Source organism: Centroberyx gerrardi, chromosome 17 (assembly GCF_048128805.1).
Source record: "Centroberyx gerrardi isolate f3 chromosome 17, fCenGer3.hap1.cur.20231027, whole genome shotgun sequence".
Lineage (NCBI taxonomy): Eukaryota > Metazoa > Chordata > Actinopteri > Beryciformes > Berycidae > Centroberyx > Centroberyx gerrardi.
Genome location: NC_136013.1, coordinates 8,511,789 through 8,537,379, shown reverse-complemented (window position 1 = coordinate 8,537,379; position 25,591 = coordinate 8,511,789). Strand labels below are relative to the sequence as shown.

Genomic DNA, 25,591 nt, shown 5'->3' with positions numbered 1-25,591 from the left:
CTGTTGAGTTTCACAAAGGAGTGAAGTATTCTCTTAAAAGGAGAATACAAAACTGTACCCCCCTTTAAAGCTGAATTCATCCTGCGAATAAGTGGCTTTTCTCCCTGAAGTTGAAGGAGAGTGAAAGCAAGGTCTTTATCAATGCAATTTATTCTCAGAGAGATGCTTGGTGTCCCTTTAGGATTACAAGAATTGCATAATTATGTTAAATCTCTACAAAAGACAAATCATGTCAGGTAGTTTACGAGGAAATCAAAAGGCAGCAATCAGCCGTCTCTTCTATTTAAGAAATAGAAAGATTCCAGCCTTAGACCAATAAGCCTTATTTGCTGTTGGAAACTGTAGACCTAAAATTGCCCCAAAACCCACTTCTCAGCCTCTTGTCTTATAATTTGCTGTTTTTCTCTTGAAGAGTAATAAAAAAAATCAGATTTCTGTTTATGGAAGTCCGTCCGAGCACGACACTTTTGTGTCTCTTCGGCCAGATTCACACAGAATTGTTATGGCAAGTGAACGAGGGTACAAGCAAGGAAGGAACCATGTCTGGAATATAACGCGTCCTGTCAAGCTCTGTAGTACGTACGGTAACCAGGGTAACTGATGGAGATCTCGCGTGATCTTGAGCTGTCGAGAGGGGTTGATGAGGAAAAGTGGAAAATCAAATGATTGATGCCTTTGTAAACGGCTAGCTAGCTATGTTTCGGCCAATGTTCACCAAGTATTATAGCAAAACGTATCAAAAACGCAGGGTTGCAATTTACAGCTTACATTTCACTCCGACGCGTGTGGTATAAGACGGCCTCGGGGCTTTAGTGCTACGGTTCAACATCTCGCTAGCTAATTTGGCTAGCAACGCTAACCTTAGCTGGCTAGCTTTGTTTACATCGAGTGCGCGCGTGGGATCTAATAACTAACGATATTTTGCTTTCTCAGCAGCAGCTCGTTATTATACCAGGCATCGACAATGAGACAGTTTTAGATGCTGAATAAGCTAGATAGCTTACACCGACTATCTTTCCTGCGAAACGTTTGATTGATTTCGTAAGCTAACGCTAGTTGGATAACCTTTTGATCATGGGTCGTTTGATCGTTTAATTTGATGTTAGGGTAACGTTTGGGATAATGTGACTAACTAGGCAACCGAGGGTCTAGTCCACGCTAATAATAACTTTAATTGTGATCGGATAAAACGTTGGTGAAGAGTGACGTGAACGAACCGATGATGCTAACGTCAGCTAGCTACCTGTTAAGCTAACGTTTTGCGCGTTTAACGTTAGTGATAACGTTTCATCATGCTAGTTCTAGTTGATTATTTATTTATCTGTCTTCATTGACACAAACGGGTGACTGATTCTGCTCCGTGACTGGATTTAGCCACGCCAGTTTCTCTCCATCCACCCTGGGACCTGGCTCGCTCTGTCTCAGTGAGAGGCTGGATTTTTCCCGGGCCTGGTCTCCCCGAGGCTGCGGAGTACCGATATGAACCCCGTCAATGCAACCGCTCTGTACGTGTCCGCCAGTCGGGCCGTGCTGCAGTGTGACCCGCGGCAGCCCCAGACCTTTGCAGAGATGTACAAGCTACTGCCCTTCTTCCGACAGTCCCTCGCATGCCTTGTCTGTGGTAAGCATACATAGCGTTCACTGCCATGCTTTTTGTCCACCTGGTTAAATGATTATCATGGATTTATACCGCGAGCCACTTTGTCATAACTAAGGTAAACTCATGTTTCATACTATACACATTGACATATGTGTCAAATCAGTACAACGGTGTATGTCCGTTGACACGATTTGACATGATGTTCAGTACCGTGGTCTCCTTGGCAACCGAGGCTGAGCAGCAGCAGCTGGCCTCTTGTTGTGCGCTGTCCTGATGAGAGGACTGATGACTCTCCTGTTGTACCTGCTGCAGAGACATGTGTATCCTACTTATTCATTTAACTCAGCAAGTTGAATATTGACACAGAAATCGCAGTGTATCTGACATTATTGATAGCTGTCTCTTCAGAGGCAAGTGTAGTCACCAGTTTGAAGTGATCCATGGGTGAGGCAGTTATGGTTCCAGTCAGGTGGAGCAGAACTGGCAGCCAATAAATTGTGCCATATAGCGTGACAGTGGATGAACAGATGGATTAACAGCTTTCTCTTGTTTTTGTCTCAGGTAAACTGCTCCAGGACCCCATTGCCCCCACAAATTCAGAGTGTCAGCATTATGTTTGCTTGGGCTGTAAAGGCCAGAAGATGCAGATGAAGCCAGCATGCAGCTGGTGTAAGGACTATGCCTGCTTCCAGGAGAACAAACAGCTCTCCTTACTGGTTCAGTGCTATAGGAGGCTCTGCCTGTATGTTACTCATTCCGCATTGCTACAGCCAATCAGCAGCCAGGTGGGAGGGTCTCCAGAGGTTTTGGCCTTGCTAGAAGAGGTGCTAATGTCACACCAAGAGGAGATGGAGACAGAGATAGAGGAGCCAAGCCCAGCAGAGGAGGAGGTGAACCCCTCTGCCCCAGAGTCCCTCACCCCCACAGAAGCACCACCTGTTCCTGCAGAACTGTCAGCCGATCCCCAGAGCTCTTCCTCTAACCCCCCCTGTTCCAACGGACCGCAGGAATGCAATGGAACGGCAGTGCTGGAGGACCTGGCTCCCTCTTCCCCAGAGCTGGAGGTATGTGAGCTGGTAGAGGATCAGCCACATGCGGGTCTCTCTGTGTCCGATGCTGGTTGTGGTGGACTGGAACTGAGTCTAGCCTCCGGACCTTTAGCCCCAACTCCAGGCACTGTGTGCTCACTCAGGGATGGGGAATCTAGCAGCAGGGAGCTGGAGGAGGGGGAGGTGTTGCTCCTCAGCGTGGAGGAAGTGTTACAGACTTTGGATCCCCTCCAGCCCAGTAGAGACTCTCCTCACACACAGCCAGACAGGACGCACACTCACACACACATACCCACGGACAGAGCACACACTCAAATGTACATACAACTTGACACGGCACACAACTACACTCAGATTCAGACAGACAGGACTAACACAGTCGCAAGCCATGGTGCTCACATACACACATCCTGCTTCGATCCTCCTCCAGCCCCTAAGCCCCCGCCAGTCCGCCTTAACCGCAAGCGATCTCGTTCAGAGAGCGACAGGGAAAGGGTGAAACCCCTCCCCATTGCCTCCATCCTGCAGGGCTCCACCTCACATTTACACACTCCTACCCCCTTTAATACACTGCACACGCAACCGCCCACACCCTCCTCAACTGTACCAGCACACACATACTCAACCCTCTCCAATGGGGCACCTCCAAAGCCCAGCCGCCCTGCGCCCAACCACAGTAAGGGAGCCAGGAAACACGTAGACCAGGGTCTCAAGAAGCCCCATGCCAAGGCCCGCAGTGGAGGCTCCAAGTCCAAGGACCGCAGCAAAGACCAGCGACTGCTGTCCGGCTGCCTGGTGCCCCCCACGCCTGCCAAGCCCCCATATAAGAAGCCTGTGGAGAAGAAGGGCTGCAAGTGTGGCAGGGCTACCCAGAACCCCTCTGTGCTGACCTGCCGGGGGCAGCGCTGCCCCTGCTACTCCAACCGCAAGGTGAGACCCAAGACCTTAAAGCCCATCATACACTAGACGCATTATGAAGCAATGCAAATAGGCAGTTTTGTCAATTTTTGTCAGTAGTAAATATATATATGATCCGTAGAGTCCACTGTTATCACAATGATTTCACTGTATTTGCCAATTAAAATCACTACTGAAGGCAGGATTTCCCAACTACATTTTCTCAAAAAACATTTCCTGTCTACATTGCCCAGATATCTTAGCCCACGATCACATACCTGCTGTCTGATAAATTGACTGTAGTCATGCACTACCATGCAATGCACCAGTTCATTAGTCCTAACTTTAATCTTAAAGTGACTTGTGATGAAATCAAATGTATTTTGCATTATAAGAGCTGTGACATTAGCGCAAAGCAAACAGTTTCGAATAAAACTTCAGTTTCCTTGATTGAATCTGATTGGTTACTGGTGTCGTTCCCAGGCGTGCTTGGATTGTATCTGCCGTGGGTGCCAGAACTCCTACATGGCAAACGGTGAGAAGAAGCTGGAGGCCTTCGCTGTACCAGAGAAAGCCTTGGAGCAGACACGGCTTACACTTGGCATCAACCTCACCAGCATCACGGCAGCCGCAGCCCTCCGCAACCCGGCAACCACCAGCATCCACGGCAACACCCTCCTCAATGTCGCCACGGCAACAGGAGCCCCCGTGGCCACGGCCTTCCTGTCCCCAAGCCCCCCACAAGAACCCACCTATGAGGACAGCCTGGAGCTGCTGATTGGATGAGAGGCTGGGACTCCTGATCCCCTGATTGGGGGATGATACAGACAGCTTGGTGCTGGTTGAATGTGACAACTGATCAGTGTGTCTGTCAAATGACCTGTACCTCTCTTCCAGAAGAGAGGCAATATAAGGCAGCTATGGGTCTGTCCTGTTCTGTTGTAATCTGCCCTGGTCTGTGTTGGAGAATGCTGAGTAGTAAGACTAGCATGGGCGTGCCAAAGCCTCCTGTATTGTGCCTGGGTGCTGGTGTGTGTTGTTGCCTGTCTGTAGTAAAACACATGAATTTGGTTCCCAGGCTGTTCTGTACTTCAGAGGTGCTTCTTGTTTATAGACTACACACGAGAGGCAATAGGAACCCACTCCAGATTTTGTGTTAGTGTGAGTGCACGATTATGGATGTGTGTGTGTTTGTATGTATGTATGTACGTAAGTTTTGGGCAATATTTGGTGCGTAATGAAGACAATATCTGCATCATCATATCTCAGTCAACTGTCATAGCGTTCTCCATCATTTAAGTATTATTCCATGTATGTTTTGATTAAGAAGTGCATTGGTATCAGGAAGATCCTTACTAATCCTTAATCTTGTATGTACTCACACTTTTATTGTGAATTAATCTCATGACTAATCTGTGGAGATCTGTATCAGACCAGACTGTATGCCTTCTCTCTCTCTCTCTATATATATATCTATATATATATATATCTCTTTTGGGCTCTCACTCACTCAATCCAAGTACTGTCAACAGCTAATGAATTGTCTTAATGAACTTGACTGATGCAGGCGCTGTATAGGCCATGTGATAATGTCAGAGCACTTGGCTGGCTCCGCAGTTTGTGTGTGTGTGGGCCTGCTAGGATTTACTGTAATGTCAGTGGGGCTGGATGGTGGGATATAAGCACTTAGTCTGATTGATTGGCCAAATCACCACAGGAACCTTTCTTGGTTACCATAGCAATAGCAGCACCACGGGCTAAACCCATAGCAAGGAGCCTTCCAACTCTCGTGCACACACACACAGTTGTTTACAGTATTGCCATTTATAGTCTATAATTGTCGGTCTTCAAAAATACTACACCGTTATGTTTTGCTTATGGGATTGTATGTGACAGTGTATGTGTGTGTGTGTGTGGATAAACTGAAGCCATAGGTTGTCATTATCAAGACAAAATATCCTCTGCGTGTCCAGTTTTTCCCCAGTTGTAGTGTCCCAACTGATCAGAGACCAACTCGGAGACTATTTTTGATACTGAGTGTTTGAGATTTGGCACCATGTTTTTTTCTGTTTTTTTGGACATCTGTGTTTTGGTTAAAGCACCTTGAAGCCCTTGTATAACTCAAGAGGGTGTGTAATGTCCATGTTTGTGTTTACTGTCTCAGCTGTATCTACAACATGTTTGTCAGTCTGTCACGGCGACCAAAAACAGATTGGAGGACAGAGGACTGACCAAACAAACACCTTGCCTCTCCATTCATAGACCAGGAAGTAGTGGGTGGATTTACGGTATGATTAGCAAATACGATCTACCTGCCTGTCTGTGTGTGTGTGTGTGTGTGTGAATCAGTATGTATTTCTTTTGGGCATTACTTGAACCCTAATTAGTTTTTGGTATTGTTTTTTTATGTAAAAACTAAACTCCTTGTTTCAGGAGAGACTCTTGTTATTGCTGAAACGTTCACTGCCACAATATGGAAACATGTAATACAACATGAATTAAATGATAGTTTTTTACTTTTTCAGTTATGTGTCTTTTTGTGTATGGGGATATCTGACTTCATGTTGCTTTAAGTGGCTGATGGGCACACAGTTCAGGCACAGTTTGGCTCAACACCAGCTGCAGTTGAGTTACATTTATTTCAAATTATTAACCATAACTGCAAACATAGATACTCCAAACAGCAAAATGATAGAGAGTTGTGATTGTAGTAGATAGGATTTATTCCTGTGCAGGTTGGGAAAAATATGGAAAATTAAATGTGATTTACAGATCATAAAGTTTTGGAATTGCACAAAAAGTCAAGAAAAATGTGGAAAAATATTGGACTACCCATTTTATATCGCTGTAAACCCACATAATGATTCAATGAGGAATAATCCTGAGAGGATTCTGAAAAATAAGCGGTAGTGTGTGTGGTGTAGCTGGCCATTTTGCCTAGCCATCATTTCCATTCATCATAGTGAACACCAACCAAAATTGTCAATAAATTAAGGCCTGGAAATAGTAAGGAATTTTGAAACTGAATCTGTGCACTGTACTAAAAAAAATCAGGCCTGGTATCCAATAAGTATCTCTGTATAGAAATATACATTTGCGTTTACCTCCCAAATCCCAACAACACATAATAAATTCATACTCATTCTCTGCTCACTCATAGTAGATCAGTGCTTCTATTTAAAGCTGTCATGATGTCTATAAAATAACACATTCAAGACATTGCACAAAGAGGAAATTCAACCAAAAGTGCTGTAAACATGAACATAAAGAAGCTCGATTCACATTATCTGGACATAGTGTGTCCAGATAAGATATAGTCCTGATAAAATCTTGTCTTGTGGCACTTTTTTGATACAAGCTTTTGATAAAAAAAAGAGGCGTTCTCATGTGTCCAACACCAGTCTTTTCCTGGGGGCGACAACTTAACTGTTGACTGTTCAGACCCTCTGCAGGCCAAACAGCTCACCCTGAGACTCAATACCAGTCATTCACACATCACTGTATAACACTTAATCTGCATGTACTGCATTCCACCCATGCCCTGTAGTCTGAATCCACCGTGATAATCATGTTTGCTCCATCATATATTCTTGAAAGCAGATATTTAGATTGTGATGTCTCCCATACAGAATTCATATCCTGTGTGAGGTTAAAGTGACCAATTAATTGACTTAACTGGAGTAAATACACACCAACTGGCTCATCTTCCTCGCCATGTTGGGTGACAGTGAGTCTGCTACTGCAGCTCAGTTCGGCCATGTCTCTATGGTCCTGAAGAAGTTCCTTTCCACCCCTCACAGTCCCATATGTCCCCTCCAGCCCCGCCCCCACAGGGATGGGTCGAGCACGTTATCAAGCAAACCCCTGACCTTAGGGTCTCCCTCTCTGTCAATGTCCATTTCCAGTGAGGCGCCAGCCCCGGACACCTCTACCCGACGTTCTCCCTTTAACCCACCAGGAAGGCCCCGAAGTAGCTGGCCCTCCCATCCATCTCCATGGTGCTGGCGTTGCTAACGGTGATGAAGAGGCGGTCGGCGGGCTGCAGGTGGGCGGTGCCGGCCTGGTGCAGGGAGAAGAGGCCCGGCTCCTGACCCCGAGGCCAGCAGGCGCTCCGAGATGACTTCATCAGCAGGATGGGCACCGGGTAAGAACTCATCTACGGGCCAGACCACAACATCAACCTGATCAAAACTTCATCATCAAGGCAGTACACTGGATGCGCATTTGAAGATGAACTGATAAATCCTAATTGTGAATGCATCACTTCCCACCAGAAAGACGCCTCACCTTCTTGTAGATGTACTGGACAAGCTGTGCTCCCTCCTCCTCCCTCGTCTCTCCCTCTGTCTCGCCCTCTGTCTCTCCGGTGGACGGGAGTCTGAAGTAGGTCTGGGCGTAGATGTAGTAGAGGCCGGCCCGGGGCACCAGCAGCTCCCCTCCCCTCAGCTCCATGTTCTGCAGGAAGGACAGCCCCCTCTGGCCCTCCCACGCGGCGATACGCTCGCCCAGATACCCCCTGCTGCTCCGCGAACCTGCACCGGCACATGAACACGTATAAACACGCGCACAATCAAAAACATGCACACACACACAGAGGAAGTTAAGGCCATTCAGTATGATGCAAGCTAAGACATTTGAGATTACAGGGCGGAGTATGTTATTGAGTTTAAACTATAAACTATGGCTAGTTTAGGCTGGAGCTGCCCAGATACAAAGCCAAAGAGCTCTCTGTCAAAAACAGCGCTTGCTTATTTGATAGAAAGCCAAAAATGTGTCAATGTTAGACAATGCTCACTGCTATTCAAATTAAATACAAATGTTAAAGAAACTTCCGGTCTGTATAATGCTTACAGATGTGTTCACAGGCCAGCAGTGGCCCAACAAGGGCCTTTTCAATACAGCATAATAGTACCAAAGATTCAGCTGCATGTGGTGCAGTCAGAGAAATCTATATTTCTTTCTGCAATGCTTTCAAGTTCAGTGAAATCACCCTCGTGTTAAACAGCATCAAAAGGGACAGATGAGATCCAGCCATCCAGAGAGATGGGTGGGTGTGGAAAGAGAGAGAGAGAAGGACTGACCAACTGGAACAACTTCCCAGATACACGACACCCAGAAATAAATTCCCAAACGACAAACAAATTCATAAAGAGAATAAAACCAGATGTATTTGAAACTGGCTTGAAGAAATCAAAATAAACCTTAAACTCAGCTGGTAGAAAATCTCTGGAAAAAATGACAATACAGCAGAATACCTCGTCTCAGTAAAAAACATACATAGAAAATACTTAAAGGAATAATCTGCATATAAATAAATGTCTGTCATTATCACCAAAATATGCCCTATTCACATCGTCATGGTAACAGCTTCTGCATTGAGAAACGGGTGCAGTACAACTTCATGTTGCCAGTTATGGCCTTCACTAAATCGCTCCAGAACCTGCCCAAAAGTAACATTGGTGAAGTACAAAGACTTGCTGACCTGTTTTCATTGACAACAACTAGAAGTTCTTCACCCAAAGTTCCCTCTTCGATTCTGAAGGTGAGTTTTAGCTTCAGTTTCTCCTCGTCTGCTGTCATCTCTTGACAGTCATCACCTCATTTGCATAACGTTATTACATTATGTATCTAGTGCTAGTGACCATTACAATTTTGTTGTTTTTGTTGTCTGTTGTTGGATTGGTTTGTCAATAAGTCACAAAAAGAAAGTTACCATGGAAAGCTGTGATGCACCGGTTTCTCAACATGGAAGCTGTTACCATGACGACATGAAAGGGGCCTATTGCTTGTGGATTATCACCTTAACAAAGCACACCGCTACAGAGACCATAACTTGGCAACTGAAAAATGTCGTCATAAAATTCATGGCGAGAAAGACATAAACATCTCTGTAGTCAAATCATCACTGCAGTCAGAATAAGATGAGATGCTATTTCTTCCCAATCAGAAGTGTGTATTTCCCCAAATTTGGTGATAGAATCAAGAGCCTCCAAGCCCTAATAAACAAAGAAAAGGTGGAAACTGCATTAGGTGAGGACAGCCATACAGCTGATACTGCTACAAATTGTGTGTATTCAGGTTCAATTTCCGGACTAAGAGTAACTGAGACGGCGCGCAGACGAACAGAATACTGCTGGATACTGCAGGGTGTGAGAGGAATAAACTGGCTGCACATCTGCGCGTCCCGGCAGACACATACTGCAGGTATAAAGACTTTGCTGAATCTGAGAAGCCTCCGGGCCTCGAAGCACATTCCTCACCTCTGTCCCTCTGAGCTCAACTGGCTGGTTAGGTTTGAGAGAAGCAACACGGCGCTAACTTCACCTGGCCGGCTTCACACACCCAGCGCTTTGAGATCCTGGTGATCGAGGCGTGTGAATCGGTGTCGTGAGAGTCACAATTCCTGTAGTTGTAGGCGTCGATCATGGTTTCCAGGACTTGCTTGGAAAGATAATTGGTTGTCAGTGGGCTAATACTGACAACCAAGTTCATTTAAAACCACACTTGGATTATACGAAAGATAGCATTTCTACCAGGAGAGGACTGAATTTAAGCAACTTTTTCAATTTGCAGGACTTATTGGGAGGGGCGTGGGTGCTGCCTACCCCATTTACTGTAGATCCTTTTGTAGACTGCACAAAAAGATCAGACAGTAATCAATACTCCCTGATCTTAAAGTTGAAAGAGGATACCGGAGCGCGTCCTCGCTTTATACTCCAGTAACTACTCAAAAAAAAAAAAAAGTGCTGACTGGAGTTTGAAAGAGTGTTCTGAAGAAAGGAAAGCCAGTGCACTCTTTCATGTACTGAAGTTACAGTAAAAAGCCTCTACAGCTATGGCTGCCCTGCATGTTTTGGCAAACCGAAAATGTTTGTGATGCTCACCCTCTGCCGCTGGAGGCTCTCTGGAGGAGGCGATGCCAGTCACATGGGCAGCAACTTTAGGAAGAGGCACGCTGCGGACCCCAGGGGTCAGGATAGGTAGCACTCCTGTCAACTTATCTGTTAAAGCATAGATGGATGGATAGATAGATAGATAGATAGATAGATAGATAGATAGATAGATAGACAGATAGATTAGAGAGAAGGAGAAACTGAGATACTAAGAAACACATGCCCATTTCTGACATTTTTAGAGGAAAAAGTCATACAGTCACTTAGGCCTATTACTGATAATTGGTATAATCAATGCAGCCATTGTTCTTACTTCTCACAGCTGTGGACATCTCCTTCTGGAATCTGTCGGCCATCGTCTGAAGAGAGAGAGAGAGAGAGAGAGAGCGAGAGAGAGAGAAAGAGAGAGAGAGAGTGAGAGAGAGAGAGGGAGAGTGAATGGCCTGGCAGGTGACAGTACGTTCTCTATGCAGCTGAAGTTACTGTGCCTTCTGGGTCAATATCACTTCACAAATTCTCGGAAAATTCAGTACTGAAATGTGCTCACAGTATCAAACTGTTCTTAAATGAAATCAAGCATTTTTATGAATCCTATTGAGACCAACTAATGTTAACACACATAAAACATCACTTATTTATTATATTAGAAACGGTTGTCGGAACATCGAACAATATAAAATAGCAACAATACTGAAGAAGTCAACAGTAAACATGTCACCCCCCACAAATGATGCATTTTCTGTCACTTTGTGTTGACCTTACATCAAAATACAATGAGTAGTGTTTGAGATATCACATGTGACATATGGACGAACAAATTAATGAATGGTGGAGTGCCTCCCTTGAGTTAATAAGTGTATTTTTTGAAAATGCTGGAACGCAATGGTGAGATGCATCATTCCCCCAGGTTTCATTAAAATCTGGTCATTGCGTCTGAGATATCACGCATGATATATAGACAAATTAACGAACGGCCAAATAAACAAATGGCCGAACGAACAAGGATTTTGTTGTGGGAAGCAACACACATATACGATTAAATAAATGAAATTCAAATAAAACAAAAACCTTCTCTATGCGGTAGTGGAGCTGTTGCGTGACTTGCCAGCAGGGGTCGCTCTTCTTGTCCTGCTCTGCTGCATCTTTGAACCCGGAGCGCAGATTTGTGTTCATCAGACAGGACACGCTGCTCCGGGAAAAACTCTCCTGCATCTGACAATACGCAAGAAGAAAGAGAAGAAGTTAGTTTTAAAAAAATAACCTAAAAACACAAAGTAAGAAGCTAGAGAGGCTGTGCTTTACTGTGATTTTTATGTGACTTCAATGACTTTACTGTGACTTTAATAATGTGGAGTGGAAACCTTTTTAGCCATTATAAACTAAAGCATCAAGTCATCAATCTTTTTTTTTTATTTATCTTTTATTGTTTAAACTAGAATAGTGAAATGATAATTAAATACAAATACGTGCTATTTTTCCTCCAAGCAATATAGTTCTTTAACAGTGGTTGCTAGGCAACACACAGTACCAGTAGAGTGGTGACTCAGTTAGCGCATTAATATGAACTGTGATGCGGTCACAGGTGTGGAGTTTATCGGATATTTTACAATGTGACTCAGCCAATCAGAGCTCAGGACCGGACCTATCAGCTTTATAAGGACGTTTTAGTGCCTTTGCCTTCCTGTGATAATGTCTGTAGAAGTCTGAAATGTGCTGTTTAGGCTGCTACAACCCCTGACTCCTAACTAGTCTGATTTCCTGCTATTGTTTTAAATTGCCTACTATTCCAACTTTCTCCTATCTTATCCTATCCTATTGTCCGGCGTTATAATGGCCGAAATTCCTGGAGAGTTGGGACTTGCACCGCTCATTAGCAATGCCATAACTCAAACATCACTGTAACGACTCTCTAATCGCTAAAAATATTATTCCTATAATATTTTTTATAGGAACTTACAGGGTTTCCATGGCATTCATTAGTGTGTTGACCTTATCGCACTTTATGGTATTAGGCTATTTATCTCCTATGGTATCACTATTCCTATAATATTCCAACTGGAACTCGTTAGTATCTGTGGTACTCAATAGTGAATTTATACTGTCCATATTATAGCTCTATATAGGTATTGTATCTCCCATAATATTGCACTTGTACTTTTGCTATGACATCTGTATTGTATTGCCATAGTTTTAGATCACTACAGATTAGTTTATAGCTCTTTTTCGTAAGGGAAGTTGTATTCCTCATCAAGAGAAAGTGTATTCCGGGTCAAAAGTCGCCTTTCCCAGCTAATTTGACCTATATTTCTCCACTGCTTCACAATGCGGGATTAAGGGCAAGACGAAGGCATTTCTTACCGTGTTCAGGACTTTGTTGAAGTACATAAAGCTGACGGCCACCGCGATGGTCTGCAGGAGGATTGCTGCCAGTATGATGAGCCCCAGACACTGCAGAGAAATGGAGATGGCCATATCAGTGTCTGTATACACACACGATCAACCCCGAAAACTAGCAAAACACTTCCAGAGGTTCAGCAGGCAGGACAAGTCAGCTCAAGCTCTGCTGCATGTCTGCTTGGGAAAGAGCAGAAAAAAAGTTCAACAGTTTGTAGGTAGGTGGAGCAGAGGGGAGGTATGGAGCGCGAGCAGCCTCAAGATGTCACTGTTATTAGATAGAAGTGAGCAGGGAGCTTATGCTGCACATGCAACTTTATGCTGCCTTCAGGTGCTGTCGGAAATATGGGGACTACAAGTTGAGCGCGTATGAACGACCTAACGAAGTGGTAAAATATGACTGGGAAAGTCGAAGTGGTCTATCCCTGCGTTCGGGTGCTGTCTGAAGTACCGTAATTACCGGTTGAGCGTACATCAACGACCCAACAAAGTTGTAAATCCCACTGGGAAAGTAGACATTTTCTGTAAGTCCCGAATTGACGTGATGTGACATTTTGGGAGAGCATTTTAGGAAGCCATGTCAACAACTGATAGTAACAAATTAGACTTCTGTGTTGCATCCCACGTAAATAACTAGTATTGTTGTATGTTTTTTTTTTCACTCTTTTTTTTTCACCTTGTTTGACTTTGTAGTTGTCACACATTTTTGTTTTTAGTAAATTAAGACATCATTTACTTGACTGATTTGGATTTTCTCCTCTTCATTTTGCCACAGCAGCACAAAGTATCTCTGTGCCGTTTGATTCGTAAAGTAGCCTAAACATCACTCAAATAAATTAACTAAAACATCAACAACTAGCTCCGTCTTGCTTGATTTCTAAAATACAACAGCAGCCTCCAAAAAACCTATACTTTTTATAACAAGGTCCATTTTATCATTATTTCAGACCAGAAGCAGTTGAATGTGCGACAAGTCATATTTACGACAGTTAACATCAGAAGTAGGAGTTTAGGTGGAGCACCTGAAGGCAGCATCAGGCCCACACTGCGTGAAGGTTACAGTGTCAGTACAGTGCAAGTGGCAGATTATCAGCATCAGAAAGAAAGATGAAGAAAGGCCCTTTTTTGCTCTCTTTCCTGGCATTGTGTGGAGATCTAAAAAGCAAGTTAGTAACTTAGTGCCAAATGACCGACCATTGTTAGGGCTTCAGTGTGGCCCTAAGTAGTATTTGTCACGGGGGAGTCATTCAATCTGCAAAACTTAACCTTGAGTGATTCTTAGGGATTCCTGTGCTTTCATTCGCTCACCTCTCACCTCCCTCCATTGTCAGCATGAGGAAATGAGAGTGGAGCTGAAGGGAGTTCTCAGCTCCTGGATATTGATGACCTTCCTAACAATCAAGACCTGTGCTGTGGTATGCTCACACACACACACACACACACACACACACACATGCACAATACATTTCACAGCAGGTTCACACAGTTTTGTGAAGAATAGAGCCAGTTAGTGCCAAATTAATCCGAGTCTATTACTCTAAAAAAGCATAATCAAGCATACTGATAAAATTGTGTAATAGCTGAAGAACAGAAGTGTTAGGTTGTTTCCCTCACTGATTGAAATCTCCAGTGACGGATGGGAAAGTGATAAGAGGTTCCTGTGTTTGCCCTAAGTGAGTCAATTCCCAGGCTTGTCAAGAGAGGAGGAGGGGAAGAGGTTGGTGATATCTGAAGACTGTGTGGCCTCAGGCGGGGAAGATGACACTCTGAGAGAAATGCCTGTCTACAGTCCCATGGCTGAGAGAATGTGTGTGTGTGTGTGTGAGAGAGAGAGAGGGAGAGAGAGAGAGAGAGGGGGGGGGGGGGGGGGGGGGGGGTCCAGCATGCAAAAATGGCATCAAACCCACCCACCTAAATCCACAATCACTTGAAACTATTTTGACATTTTCATCTCTCTCTTTCCTCTTTCTTTTTTTTTTATTCCTTCCTGTCATAGAGCCCACTAGGTTCAGTCAGCCAGTGACCTTTGACCTCTGTCAGAAGCTCCACATGCAGCAGGCCCTGACTGGCTTTGATCCACTGGCCTTTGTAGCCTGTGTTTTGACTGCGTTTCACGGCTTAAAAAGTTTTACTGCAACAGCTGTGAAATACTGTGTGTCAGTAACATATTTTAATGCCCAAAGCACCTTAATAAACTCTCTTGTCTCTCCATAACGACATCAGCATTGTGAAACTGTTAGACACAGCGACCCGGAATGAGGTTTTGTCCAAACCCTAAACCTGAAATCAGTTACAACACAATTGGAAACAGGAATGCATCAACACAACGGCGTGTCTGGCATTGAGAGCAGTTTCCCCTGAAGCAAAGAGCTTAAATAATACCCAGAAGACACATAATGGATTTGAGGGACGGCTGGAGCTCCATCCACCCCTCTTCTCTCTCCTCCACTCCCCTCTCCCTCCCCTGGGGCTTCTCCTCCCAACGTTCCTCTTGATAAAGTCATGGAATCTCCCTAAATTCCCGCCTGCGCACTACAGCTGCTCATTGTCTCATATATATAATTGAGACTAGTGCCCAAAAATGCTGCAACAGCACAATGCACGCGAAAAGTTGCCTATGACTTAAAGTCTGGCAACAATGAGCAGTGTGTGTGTGTGTGTGTGTGTGCGTGTGTGTACATGTCTGTGTTTGTTAGTGTATCATTGGAAGGGTGTTTCCCCAGCAGGAAACCATTGTATGTCAGTGTAGGAGCAGAGCAATGGCTTAGCTTTAGACAGAGGGAGGCGTATTTTCCAAACAGCGATATCCGCAGCTTATTTTTTCACATTAGCCTGTGTGCTCCATCCAAGGCTCAGGGTGATCTTCAGGCCACCCAATACACACAAGTGTTACCACTTATCTGACAACTCCACATCTCTATCATCTATCATTGTAACCCTTATTTAACCAGGTGGTTTGACTAAAAGCACACAGTTATCTACATCAGGGGGAGTAGTTGCAGGCAGAGGGATCCACACACACATACCTGGGAGCCATTCAGTCCTGCCACAGTCTAACCTGCTGACCAGCTCCACTGGAAAAGACTGGGGTTCTGTGCCTTGCTCAAGGGCACTTTGACGGTAGTTGCTGAGGCAACCTGGGGGGACTGGTTGTGTCTTGTGTGTGTGCTGGGATGGGATCACCATCCTCGTAAGCACCATGCTGTGGATGTGTGGGGTGAAAACCTTTGGGAGAAGTGAGAAAAATTGAGCCAAAATTTGCATCCCCTAAAATGTGTTTCCCCTGGCATGTCTTATGGTCTTCACCTCGATTTCACACCGGGGAACAAAATAACAAAATCATTTCATTTTTTGTGGACTGTTTTCCCATCAGTGGCCTTTACTCTTTATTAAGTGAATTTCCCCGATAATAATTTCCTTTACAGTTTCAAAACAAAGACACACCGCCAGGGAAACAGATTTTTAGGGGATACACATTTTGGCACAACAGGCCCTTTTCTGGATAGCCCTAATATTGAAAATGGACTAATTTAGGGGTAGAGTTTCGGTTTAAGGTTAGAATTAGGGTTAGGCTGAGTTTAGGGTAAGGGTTAAGCTCAGGTACACAGTGAGGTTTAAAGTTAGCTTTAGGAAGGAAGGATTTAAATCAATGGGGGATCCTCACAAATATAGTAAGTATAAGTAAGTAAAGTAAGTAACATGAATACAATTACCTACGGAAGAGGATTATGATTAGAATTGATCATGTGGCCCCAATCCTCTACTGTAATTACCAAATGTGTGTTAGTTCTAGACCATGGAAGTTTGATGCTGTTACCAGACCACCAGAGGGGAGTGTTGCATTCATTATAGCTGTTGAATCAGTTATTCACTCTCCATTGAAGCCCCCAGGTTAAGATCAGATGTCTGATTTTGAAAACTATTTAAAGTTGAAGCAGTTGTGAGAGCCTTTTGTCTAGTGAGCAGAGCAGAGTGCACATACAACACATTATACATGATTTATTCAGCAGAAACAACAGTGTTATTCATGCTTCACTACTACTTTTCTACTTTATGAGTGTGTGTGTTTAAGTCAGACCTGAAGGAGATGTCTCTGTTCTGAGATAGTTCCACATATTTCCTCAGCATGATTTATTAACTGTGCAAAGGTCCTGGTGCAGAACATCACTCTCTGTGTGTGTGTGTGTGTGTGTGTGTGTGACTTTCTCCCTTTTCTCTTAATCTTTCCCTGACCTCCACCAGAAGGACAGGAAGAATAAAAAACGTTTTGCATTCCCGTGTCCATTTTGTTGTTTGGTGGTGTATTTTTCTTATAATTGGCCAAATGCAGACAGCATGATGTCACATCGAAGTATTTGCAGCGCAGCTACAACAGAGTTTAATAGAATAAAACATTTCAGCTAAAACATCAACGGTAAATGTCAAGTTTTGGTGTCACTCCCTCAGAATCAAAGAACAAGTTTTAGACTCACCATTTTGCACCGACATTCGACAATCATACAGGGATCCATACATAGGATACATGAAATTCATCATAGAAGAGGCAGAGATACCAATTTTTCCACCTCTGGCAGTGACAGCTATCACTATCGCTACTGTTCTCTCCCTACATGTAAAAACCAGTGTGAAGTTAGCTAGATATTGGATATTCAGTGGATATTCGTTTTTCCACCTTCAATAACTTGTAAAGCAAACAAGTAAAACCACATTGATTAATATATTTATGATTACTGGAAGAGGAAGAACACTTTACAACTATTCAATATTTGAGAAAATATATCCACAGAATAGCCAATATCCCATATCAAGCTAACATTACTCTGGTCACTACAACCCACAGCTAAATGGAAAAGTTCACTCCTGTTCAGTGGGGGTTGTCAAAAGGCATTCTGGGAAATCACAAACTCGGCAGTTTGAGGGAAAGTGGGAACACCAAAAAAGTAAATTAGAACAGTTCATAACAAAATCACTACTGGAACGCATTGATCATCACAGATTGATTATATATAACCTTTAAACAGCAAATAAACAGGACAGATTACAAGTTGTGCGTAATGAGTTTGACATGGTGGTTTTTATTGACGTCCTTATAGGTCCATTGATACATCAGATCGGTGGGCGGAACAGAAGAGAAGCCTTGTCCAGAGGAGATTTGTGTACCACATGACACTTTTAACGGAAGTGCAAATTAACTTTTTAAATGGATTGAAATTCTAGGAACCCCTGCCAGTCATACGTTCAAAAACACCTTAAAGACCAATGTGCAACAGTGCTGCATGTCTAAAACCTTTAAAAAACACAATATTTTAGGACGGAATCAATATCTGTGGACATTTGAAATGCCTATGATGACTCTACAGCCAACGCTGACCATGTAGAGCAGGCATTGGTGAGAATAAAATGGCGAGAATAAAATGGTTGCTGACAAGTGCACGAAACTTACATCTCATAATAAACAAAAAACATAATCACATACATTGAATATACATAGAACTCAACAGATGTGAATCAGTGTAAAGTAGATTTGACTATGGATCGGGCTGTTCGCCCATCAAACACATCAAACATACACCACTGGTTGGACTTTGACAAAACTTTGAGGGATGATGCATCTTCACAGTGTGTTCTAGCTAATTAAAGCTCAAAATTTTAAGCTTTTAAAGGCCCTAACTGCTACACCACTGGTCCGACTTTGATGAATCTTGGAGGGATGATGCATCTTGTTACTGACTGGCCCAGGAGGTGTCAGCATCATTCGTCAGGGACGAAATGTTTCACTTGTTTTTAAACTGCAGGGAGTACCAGATGGGTGGGGTTTACCACACCTGGACAGTCCAGATAGTGCTGGGTGAGTTGTCAAACACAAAAATATATTATATGGATTTCAAATACTTTCCTGTAATTGTCTTAATTTGGCACTCATTGTATTGTCCTATGTGGCAAAGCCGCATGGGACATCTTGCTATAGGTACAAAAACAAATCATAGGATTTGCAAATGTTATTTGGCCCGTGTCTAGTGTGAACAGCACTCTTTTCTGGACACACTGCAAAACCAGGGAAAACACTGTTGAGGCTCACATGGCCTGGAATCATTGCATAAAATATATATATATATATATATATATATATATATATATATAAGTTTCATATTCTTCATACCTGCATCAACACTGGTGATGCGCTGCTGTTTTGTGTATCATAATTACTGTATGCTAAAACATAACTTTAAAACAGTTTGAATCACTATAGACAGGTACTACTGATTTGTTGGGTGCATCACATAATCACTGAACTCTGAAATAAGTGCTTAAAACATTGCTGAAGTACTGCTGATTTGCGGGGTGCATTGTGTAATAACTCCACTGTAAAAAAAATGTATAACAGTTAAAACAATGTTAAAATGTACTGCTGATTTGCAGTTTCTAGCTGATAACTGCTCTACTCTAAAAGTCAAGTTTAAAACCGTTTAAAACTCTTGTGACATACCGCTGCTGTGTCTGGGGTGTGGATATGAATGAGAGGTGCAGTAGTGGAATGATCACAGAAGCAGCTGGACAACTTATCCATTAGTGCAAAGGAGAGAGCGTGCAGCCACATGGGCAACATTAGAAGTGCCAGTGCTGAGGGCCCATATGTGTCAAGTATTGCAAAATTGGAGCGCTGATCTGAGACCTGTTACCTCTTCAATCATGGTGAGGGTGGTCATGTGATCTGACCTGTTATCCCAGATCAGCGTTCCTATAGATACACGCGGCGAGGCAGGGTTAAGTGGAAATAACTGGAACAAATATGCTAGCTCAGTTCACACTCGTAGATTCCCATCCATCCATGTATTCTTAAAATCACTGGTGAACTTTGATTTTGTGATTCTTCTGGGGTTTGTTGACTTAACATCTTTGTCTGTCTCCACTGTCAGCAGACTGTAAACTGCAAGAATTGCTAACTTTGTGATGCTAATAGGCATAAAGAGAGTTTTCTACTAAATTACATGTAACCTCTCAAGTACCCAGATGGCCTGTGTGTATCTTCAGGTACATATGGGCCCTGAGCTTCGTTTTTTATCTTAAATTTCAATACAAAAAGCAGCTGTACAAGCCCTTAGCATGTCTGTGTATTCACAAAACAAGGGCTTGGGCATTTATACCAGTGTACACATAAAAACGGAACACACACACATGCATGCACACACACTTTTACTCACTTGCACGCATGAACACGTACAAACCGCAGACTTTAAACGCACACACAACCACACACACACACACACCCTTACAAGTTCTTCTGCAGCCAGCTGAAGTAACCTCTGAGCGCCCTCTTCCCCACTTTGAAGTGTGTCGGCCAGAATGAGAAGCTTAGGCATCCGTGGAACCCGTCGTCATAGTGATCGTTGGTAACGCTGACACCCGCGTCCTGTAAGCGCCGCACGTACATCAGGCCGTCATCCCGCAACACGTCGTACTCGCAGGTCAGGACGTACGCCCGCGGGCATTTACCCAAAACCTCCGGCCCGGCCAGCAGCAGCGCAGCGCGCACGTCCAGCAGCCCCGGCACCTCCTTCACCACCTCCTGCGACCCGGTTTCCACAACGACAGGCTTGAAGTTCTTCCTGTATTTCGGAGGCAGCAGGACGGTCCAGTCAAGCCGCGCCCGCAGCTCGGGGGTGATGGCTGACTGGTGTAAGGAGCTGTGGTTGTTGGCTAACAGCAGGTGCAGCAGGGAGGGCTCAGCGTCGAGGTACTGCATCCAGAACTGGACCATGAGGGTCCGGGAGAGGATGGGCATGGCTTGGTTCTCCAGATAGGAAGGGGTGTGGAAGTCCAGAGCCTGGAGCACCGGGTAGATCAACGCCTGGACACTGAACTTCACACTCATACTATCATCTGTGGAAATCTGGGGAAAGAGAGAGGAGGGTTAGTTTGTGTGTGTGCATTTGTTTTGTTTTTGTTAACCTTAATTGATCCGGGGAAGGTTGACTGAGCACACATGGTCTTTTACCGCTTCTCTCTCTCTTTATTTTTTTTCTTTTAAAGCCTGGTGGCTCAGTTGGCCAAGGCACATAACATGTACAAGTGAACATCCTGGTTTCAAATCCGGCCTCGTCGCATGTCATCTCCGCTGCTGCCACCCTGCCCTCCAGCATTTGTGAGTCTGTGTGTGTGTGTGTGTGTGTGTGTGAGTCTCTGTGTGTGTGTTTAAATAGAAAGCGTAGGTGTGAAAATTTGCTCGGCAGCTCTGTGCCAAAAACACCTATCTCTTTGTACTCTCCATCTTCCACGCAGTAGAGGTTTAGCTGAATATTTTTTGACATTGCTACAGTAGATGGTTTGTGTGTGTACCTGCTGTGCGACAGCGGCGGCCAGGTTTCCCCCGGCGCTGTCTCCTGACACCGCCACGCGCTCGGGGTCCACCGAGTATCGGGCCAGAACCTCGGGGGACAGGAAGAACTTGGCAGCAGAGAGGCAGTCTAAATACGGCTCAGGAAAACGCACCTCCGGATACAGACGATACCTACACACACAATGGCTGCAGTTGTTAATTCAGTGGATCGTTTAAGATGCTTTGGAGTGCATGATTGTAAATGCACCTTATACAGTATAAGATATAAAGATGTACAATACATTTGAATCTCTCTGTCAAGCTTACAAACATCAGTTGGTGGACAGATTCATGCAACGCATATTGCACAGCCGGGGAAGCTGATTTCCTTCCCTATTTCCTTCTACTTCTTTTTGTTTTTATTTGTCATCCTTTGAAACGTATAGATGTCTGTCTGTGTCTGAAACAGCAGATGAGTGTTGCAGCAGGAGACGGAGACACACTTACTCAACAGAGACCACCACAGCGTTAAGCTCATCGGACATCAACCGAGCGATCGCATCATATGACCCCTTCTCTGAGGTCGAGACAGAAAGAGAGAGAGAGAGAGAGAGAGAGAGAGAGAGAGAGAGAGAGAGAGAGAGGGAGGGACAGAGAGAGAGAGAGTTAGAGGGAAAAGTCAAGTGGATAAAGAAAGTGTTGTTGCATTATCCAGCTATTTGAGAATTTACCGCAGGGTAGGAATGTCCGCGTTAGAGACACCACACACACACACACACACACACACACACACAAGGCAACATCCTCTACATCCTTTACAGAAAAAGTACTTGTCTTTCGTAACTAAATTTTAGAAGGAACATGAGAAAGAAAACAACTTACCTGCCTACCCCACCGCTTGTTGAATCTGAACATATCTAGTCTAAAACCATTAAATCACTACTGATGTGTACTCAGCGTATCTTAATGTTACCTTGAACTGAATTTAAGAATTTAAGACCAATTTAAAAAAACAAAATAAAGAAAAAAAGCTGACAAAAACAGCTAAAGTAAGTTCTGACACTATAAATGGGCAAAAAGTTAAATTAATTGTAAAGACATTTTACCCTTAAAATAACTCTACTAAGACCCAGCAGTAACACTCATACTCACTGGCACTGCAGAGGGCCCAGCCTCCTCCATGGAAATACATCACGGCCCTCCTCAGATGCCCCTCTCCTCCGGCCGGGGGCTCGTAAACGCGCACCGAGACGCCGTCGAAGGTGGTGTCGCTGACCCTCACCCCGGGCTTGACCCCCCAGCCGGAGTCAGACCCCACCACTGCCACCCCCACACCCTCGATGCCTTCTGTGGAGCTCCTGATCGACTGGATGTAATTGCCGAAGCCCAGCCACTGTATCACAAAAGCCTGCAGAGAGAGAAGGGGTGAGAGGGTAAAAGACAATCTAAAACACTATTACCCACTGCATGCTCAGTTGACTTTCCCTACATAAATAAATAAAGGTTCAAAAATGTGTTTTGGAAGTGCAAACTAATGCTATTACTATGCTTATGAAGTCTTGCTGAAAATGAATTGAAGAGAGTGAGAGATGGGACAGAAAGAGAAACATATGCCCATTTGTGTAAACAAGGCATTTTAGGTAAAAGAGTGGAGAGGTGGGGAAAGAGAGAGAACTAGATAGGAGGAACGTTGACAAAACACACCCAAGACGCGTGTTATTTTGAAATCTACACATTGACATGGTTTTATCTCAAAGGCTGGGAATGGGAGACACAAAAACACGACAACCCGTCTCACCCAGTCACCTCTATCCTCCAGTACTGTTGCGTCTGCAGTGTGTCACTTTCGGTGCATTGATGTGTTTGTGTCTGTCTGCCCTCGTGCCCTGTCACCTCTCACTGTCCCACAGCCAGGTTCAGCCAAGGCCAGAGCACACAGCTGCTTGGCATAGTGGAGCATAAAACCAGCCAGCTATCCAACCAAGACCGTGTCAGGCTCAAACACTTGTTTGTCACCAGTTTATTTAATAAAACACGTTTTGAGAGCCGCTAAATGTTGAGCAGACTTTCTTTTTATGTTGAAAGGCTCCTGTGAAGAGATTTTGCATGTGTGTAAAAGCTCTTTGTCTTTGCTGAGGACAAACAAATCTGTCAGCCACCCGCCCTACCAGACAGTATGGCTGCCACACTACAAAAACTGTCATCTTAACAAGTCATTTTGTCTCATATTGTCTTCATTTTTTTTTTCTAAAGCAGAAAAAAAATCTACCAATGGGGTGAGATAATTCCACTTGATCCCAATGTAATTTCACTTACGGTATATTCAATTGAATATTCAAGAATCAAGTGTTAATATTTGAACATGGCAGAGTAAGGCAGACTACTCCCTATAATAAAATAAAATGAGTCGAGGTGATTTGCATTGTAAACAAGTGGAATTATCTCACCCCTCTGACAGATTTTGCCATTTGCTTTCAGAAAATCAATATTTTAAGAAAGAATAATAGATTAAACGACTCATTATGAAACATATTTTTTGCCGCCGACAAACCAGTCAGTGAACCGGCCACGTAAGAGTGGCACAGTAACCTGCAACTTTCCTCAGCCAGTGCTGCAATAAGTAACTGATATCATTACCCTTCACCCATATAGTGCCACTTTCAACATGTAGGACAAGGGTGAAGGCCAAGAAGGGAAAGTTTACTGTCCTCACATAGACACACAGGCCCAGAAATGGAGAAGTAACTCCCTACAGGCTGTCTCTCACCAAATTAGCACCATGACACTCTCAAAATAAAGCTATTAAATGAATGAATGAATGAAGCCCTTTGACAAAGTTTGTACATCTCACCCCGCTGTAGATAATGAGTCTTAATCGATATGGGCGTGATAAGACTTCACCCCATCTAGTAAAAACAAGCACTGTAAAACACACATAGCCTAAATCCCTAAGTGTCCGTGATGCTGAGGTACATGAGGACATGACATGCTCCAGATTTCCGATTTCACTGCTCTGCATGTCTTATAGCTTATGACCTGCTGTGAAAATACTCTAGTCCAAGTAAAGATCCACTGTAACACACTGTGATTACTCATTAGTTAGTTAGTTCAGTAACAAAGACGTTGGTATGTTCATGTTGGCCAGTCCAGGGTTTGCATGAATAGATAAAGAGGGTTGTTAGCACTGTAGGTAGGTCAAAGTTAATGTCTTCACAGGCTAGGTGTGATAGTGTAGCGGTCAAGAGACGTTTTCATGCTTTATTTGACAGGGAGATAGTTAGAGAGAGACAGGAAGGTATGGGAGAGAGAGAGGCCAGAGCTCTTGGTTTTACAGATATACATGCAACTAACCTATTTTACATGTTTGACCTAGACAAACTGTACAAGCTACTCTCGAGTTTAGACTTGGCTGATCTTGTATAACTAAGCGCTTCACATAGCATGACAGGATTTTACATCTGACTTTCCAGTACTATAATGGTAAGCGGTGGTATTTACTGTGTGCAAAGGCACATTAGAGCCTCAGATTGATACAACAAAGAGTTACAGTATATTGAGAAGATTATAACAATACTACTACTACTACTACTATTACTACTACCACCACCACTACTACTACTCCTAGTACTACTACTACTGCTGCTATTGCAACTACTACTACTACTACTACCAATAATACTACTGCTGCTACTGCTTTACTACAAATGTTGCTACTACTAGGCCTACTAGTATTAGTACTACTGCTAATATATAACATAATAACAACAATTAACATTATTTCCTACTTATGTAAACATGGTTAAACAAAAACACATTAGATCCTTATCCTAGGTGCAGATTAGATCATGAAATAGTCTGCAGTGTAGCACACCAGCTGCATCCACTTACTATCGAGATACACCTGTTTCTGTCCTGCTAAAGACAACAGATTCCCCCCTCTTACCACTTGCATCGTTGCCCGGAATCCAGCATCCAGCAGCATCAACTTCCATGGTTCCTGGATGTCATCGGGCAACGGGATGTAAATGTAATAAGCAACCGCCACTGTCAGTAACAGTGTAACAACAACTGGCAGCAGCCTCATCTTAGTTAACACCTCAGGGTTTACAATATCTATGACACCTGGACGAGATCTGCGCACAGAAATGAATGGGAAGGCAGACCGTCAGTGCTAGTGGTTAGCCTGGAGTGGGAGGGCCAATATCAACAGGGGGGGGACACTTCCAGTACGAATCTTCAAAATAAAACCCTTATCGACGAACTATGCTTCGACGTTTTAATAAGTAATCCAAAGTAAAAAAAAAAAAAAAAAACACTGGAAGGAATCTACTAGACAACAAATTAATGCAGTCGTTCTGTCTTCCCAAAATGTACTTTTCGCAGCGTTGTTAAATACTCAATTCTGATTGGCCAATGAGGGTATGAATTTGAATTTCTGAAT

The 25,591-nt window shown here is 43.8% G+C and overlaps 3 protein-coding genes across 3 annotated transcripts; 1 reads left to right on the top strand and 2 right to left on the bottom strand.

Annotated features, from left to right (window-relative positions):
• Positions 1-652: 652 nt before the first annotated feature.
• On the top strand, positions 653-5,961 carry msl2a (MSL complex subunit 2a). The gene is made up of 3 exons (XM_071912397.2): positions 653-1,621; positions 2,162-3,579; positions 4,030-5,961. The coding sequence occupies exons 1-3, from the start codon at positions 1,480-1,482 to the stop codon at positions 4,330-4,332; spliced, it is 1,863 nt and encodes a 620-aa protein (XP_071768498.2). The 5' UTR covers positions 653-1,479; the 3' UTR covers positions 4,333-5,961.
• Positions 5,962-6,259: 298 nt separating this feature from the next.
• On the bottom strand, positions 6,260-12,911 carry LOC139921976 (tumor necrosis factor ligand superfamily member 10-like). Its single transcript, XM_078289627.1, has 6 exons — positions 12,798-12,911; positions 11,508-11,651; positions 10,753-10,798; positions 10,431-10,547; positions 7,834-8,078; positions 6,260-7,702 (listed from the first exon to the last, which is right to left on the bottom strand). Exons 1-6 carry the CDS (start codon positions 12,909-12,911, stop codon positions 7,493-7,495), a joined length of 876 nt encoding a protein of 291 aa, XP_078145753.1. The 3' UTR covers positions 6,260-7,492.
• Positions 12,912-20,103: 7,192 nt separating this feature from the next.
• Positions 20,104-25,234, bottom strand: nceh1a (neutral cholesterol ester hydrolase 1a). Its single transcript, XM_071912399.2, has 5 exons — positions 25,094-25,234; positions 22,303-22,558; positions 21,658-21,727; positions 21,171-21,342; positions 20,104-20,724 (listed from the first exon to the last, which is right to left on the bottom strand). The coding sequence occupies exons 1-5, from the start codon at positions 25,232-25,234 to the stop codon at positions 20,104-20,106; spliced, it is 1,260 nt and encodes a 419-aa protein (XP_071768500.2).
• Positions 25,235-25,591: the final 357 nt, after the last annotated feature.